At 36.4% G+C, this 2,343-nt stretch overlaps 1 protein-coding gene across 1 annotated transcript; it reads left to right on the top strand.

The window, feature by feature from the left end:
* LOC107606770 lies at positions 334-1,306 on the top strand. The gene is made up of 3 exons (XM_016308793.1): positions 334-511; positions 915-999; positions 1,111-1,306. Exons 1-3 carry the CDS (start codon positions 334-336, stop codon positions 1,304-1,306), a joined length of 459 nt encoding a protein of 152 aa, XP_016164279.1.

Raw genomic sequence — 2,343 nt, 5'->3', positions numbered from 1 at the left:
TCGAAAGGGCAAATTGTTCTATTGGTTGCCTCGAGTGAAAACGCATTCCTGTTATTACCTGGTGGAAGAACATCACATTTGTGGTTTGCAATCCTAATCAACCTGGATGAATTCTCAACATGCAATATAAAGCAAAATAGTGCTTTGGCAGATTTGATTATAAAGGCCAAGCTTATTATATGGAATGAAACTCCGATGGTAAATAGACTTTGCATTAAAGTCCTTGATAGGATGATGAGAGACCTATTGAGATTCAATAATCCAGAAAGCCCTGACTAGCCATTCGGAGGAAAAACTATTGTATTTGGGAGTGATTTTTGACAAATACTACCGATGATACCTAAAGGTAGTAGACAAGATATTGTAAACGCAACAATAAACTCATCTCTCCCGTGGAATAGTTGCAAGCTTTTGGCACTAACAAAGAACATGAGACTCAGAGTTGAGGTTGATGATGATAGCAACAATAATCTTAGATTGCTTGCTGAATGGATTCTTGCAATAGGAGATGGTAAATGTAGAACATCGATTGAGGGGATAGACAATATTCAAATTTCTGACGATAATCTTATTGAAAAGTAGGATGACCGTATCCTTGAAATTTGCAAAGCAACATACCCTGAATTGTTCAAGTGTTCCAATAGCATACATTAAAGACAAAACCAATTTTGCACCTATACTCCAAATGGTGGATGAAATAAATAGTTTCATGATGAGCCTGAATCCTAGAGAAGCCAAAATTTATTATAGTTCTGATACGACATGTCAAAATGAGGCGAACAACGATATGTTGGCATCAGTACATACACCAAAATTTCTTAACACTATCAGATGCTTTGGGAATCCTAACCATAAGTTAACACTCAAAGTAGAAACCCCGATTATGTTGTTAATGAATATAGACCACTCTGCAGGTCTATGTAATGGTACTAGGTTAGTGGTGACTAAATTGGAGAACCACATCATTGAAGCAAGAAGCCTAACAGAGAACGACACAGAGTAGAAAGTCTTTATTTCACGTATGACGCTAACTCCATCTGATCATAGGATACCATTCAGATTCCAAAAGAGACAATTTTCTATCATGTTTTTCTATGCTATGTTAATTAGCAAGAGCCAAGGACAATCATTATCAAATGTCAGATTGGTTTTGAAGAAACCTGTCTTCACACATGGACAGTTGTACGTGGCTGTATCCAGGGTTACTCATAGGAGGAGGCTCAAGGTTTTAATATGTCATGACGATCATCAAAAGAAGAAAACAGATAATATGGTATACAAAGAGGTGTTTCAAAACGTAGATTAAATTGAATCTGCATACCAATTAAAGGTAAAGCACCCATTTGGTTGCATTTAACTTATTATTTACCCATCCTTATTAAATATTTTATTAATGTGATATTAGATTGTTCAACTTAGAATTAAGTGATTACAATCACATATGAATTGTAGGATATATTTATATAGCTGGCATGACTTATTCCACGAAGATTTGCAATGCTTATATTATTAATGAAATCTTTCAACACACGACAAATTAGTTGTGAATGACCACTTGGGGCCAAATTAACAACTTATTAAGTTATTTATAAAATCATTATTGATTCCAAATTTCTTTTAGTTTATAGGCACAATTAGATGCATTAAATTTGTCAATCATTATCCAAGACATAGGCACCTGGCTTTCCATGTCACAAGCTGTTGTTTTATGGTATTGAAGAATTAACTGAGAGGTCATCACTTATTCACATTCCCTTTGCGTAGTTAATTTTATTTCATGATTTGTTATCATCCATGCAAATAAATGACATTTGTTTTCAATTTGGCATTAAGAAGTTTTTGCACTTCTTACCACCTTGTAAGACCCGGTTAATTAACGGCTAATTAACCCATAAATGAGAATTTATTCTAGAAAGCTAAAAATGTTATTTTTATGGCTAAATGTGATAGAGGAGTTTGAGACGAGAATTTCGGTACCAATTTTATAGAAATCGGACCAAGATTGGACCGAACGGGCCAAACCGGGGCAATCGGACCCAAAGTGGGCCCTTGGTCCAATTAAACTAGACCAAAACCCTAGTTTTCAGTACTCTCTCTCCTCATTTGGTACACACACACACTGAAATGGTGGAGAGGAAGGGAAGAACACTCTCTCAAGTTCTCTCCCTTGGTTGATCTTCAAACCACCATAACTTTTGATCTAGAGCTCCGATCGCCGCACCGTTTGCGGCCACGCGTTCACCGCGGAGAGCTCTACAAAACCCATACAATCAATCTTGAGGTAAGCCACGTTTTGATGTTCGAAATTCCAGCCCTTGTTTTCGAGTTTCATGGGTGAAATGT

The sequence above is a fragment of the Arachis ipaensis genome, chromosome B07 (genome assembly GCF_000816755.2).
Source record: "Arachis ipaensis cultivar K30076 chromosome B07, Araip1.1, whole genome shotgun sequence".
Taxonomy (NCBI): domain Eukaryota; kingdom Viridiplantae; phylum Streptophyta; class Magnoliopsida; order Fabales; family Fabaceae; genus Arachis; species Arachis ipaensis.
This window is presented reverse-complemented; position numbering and strand designations above follow the sequence as displayed.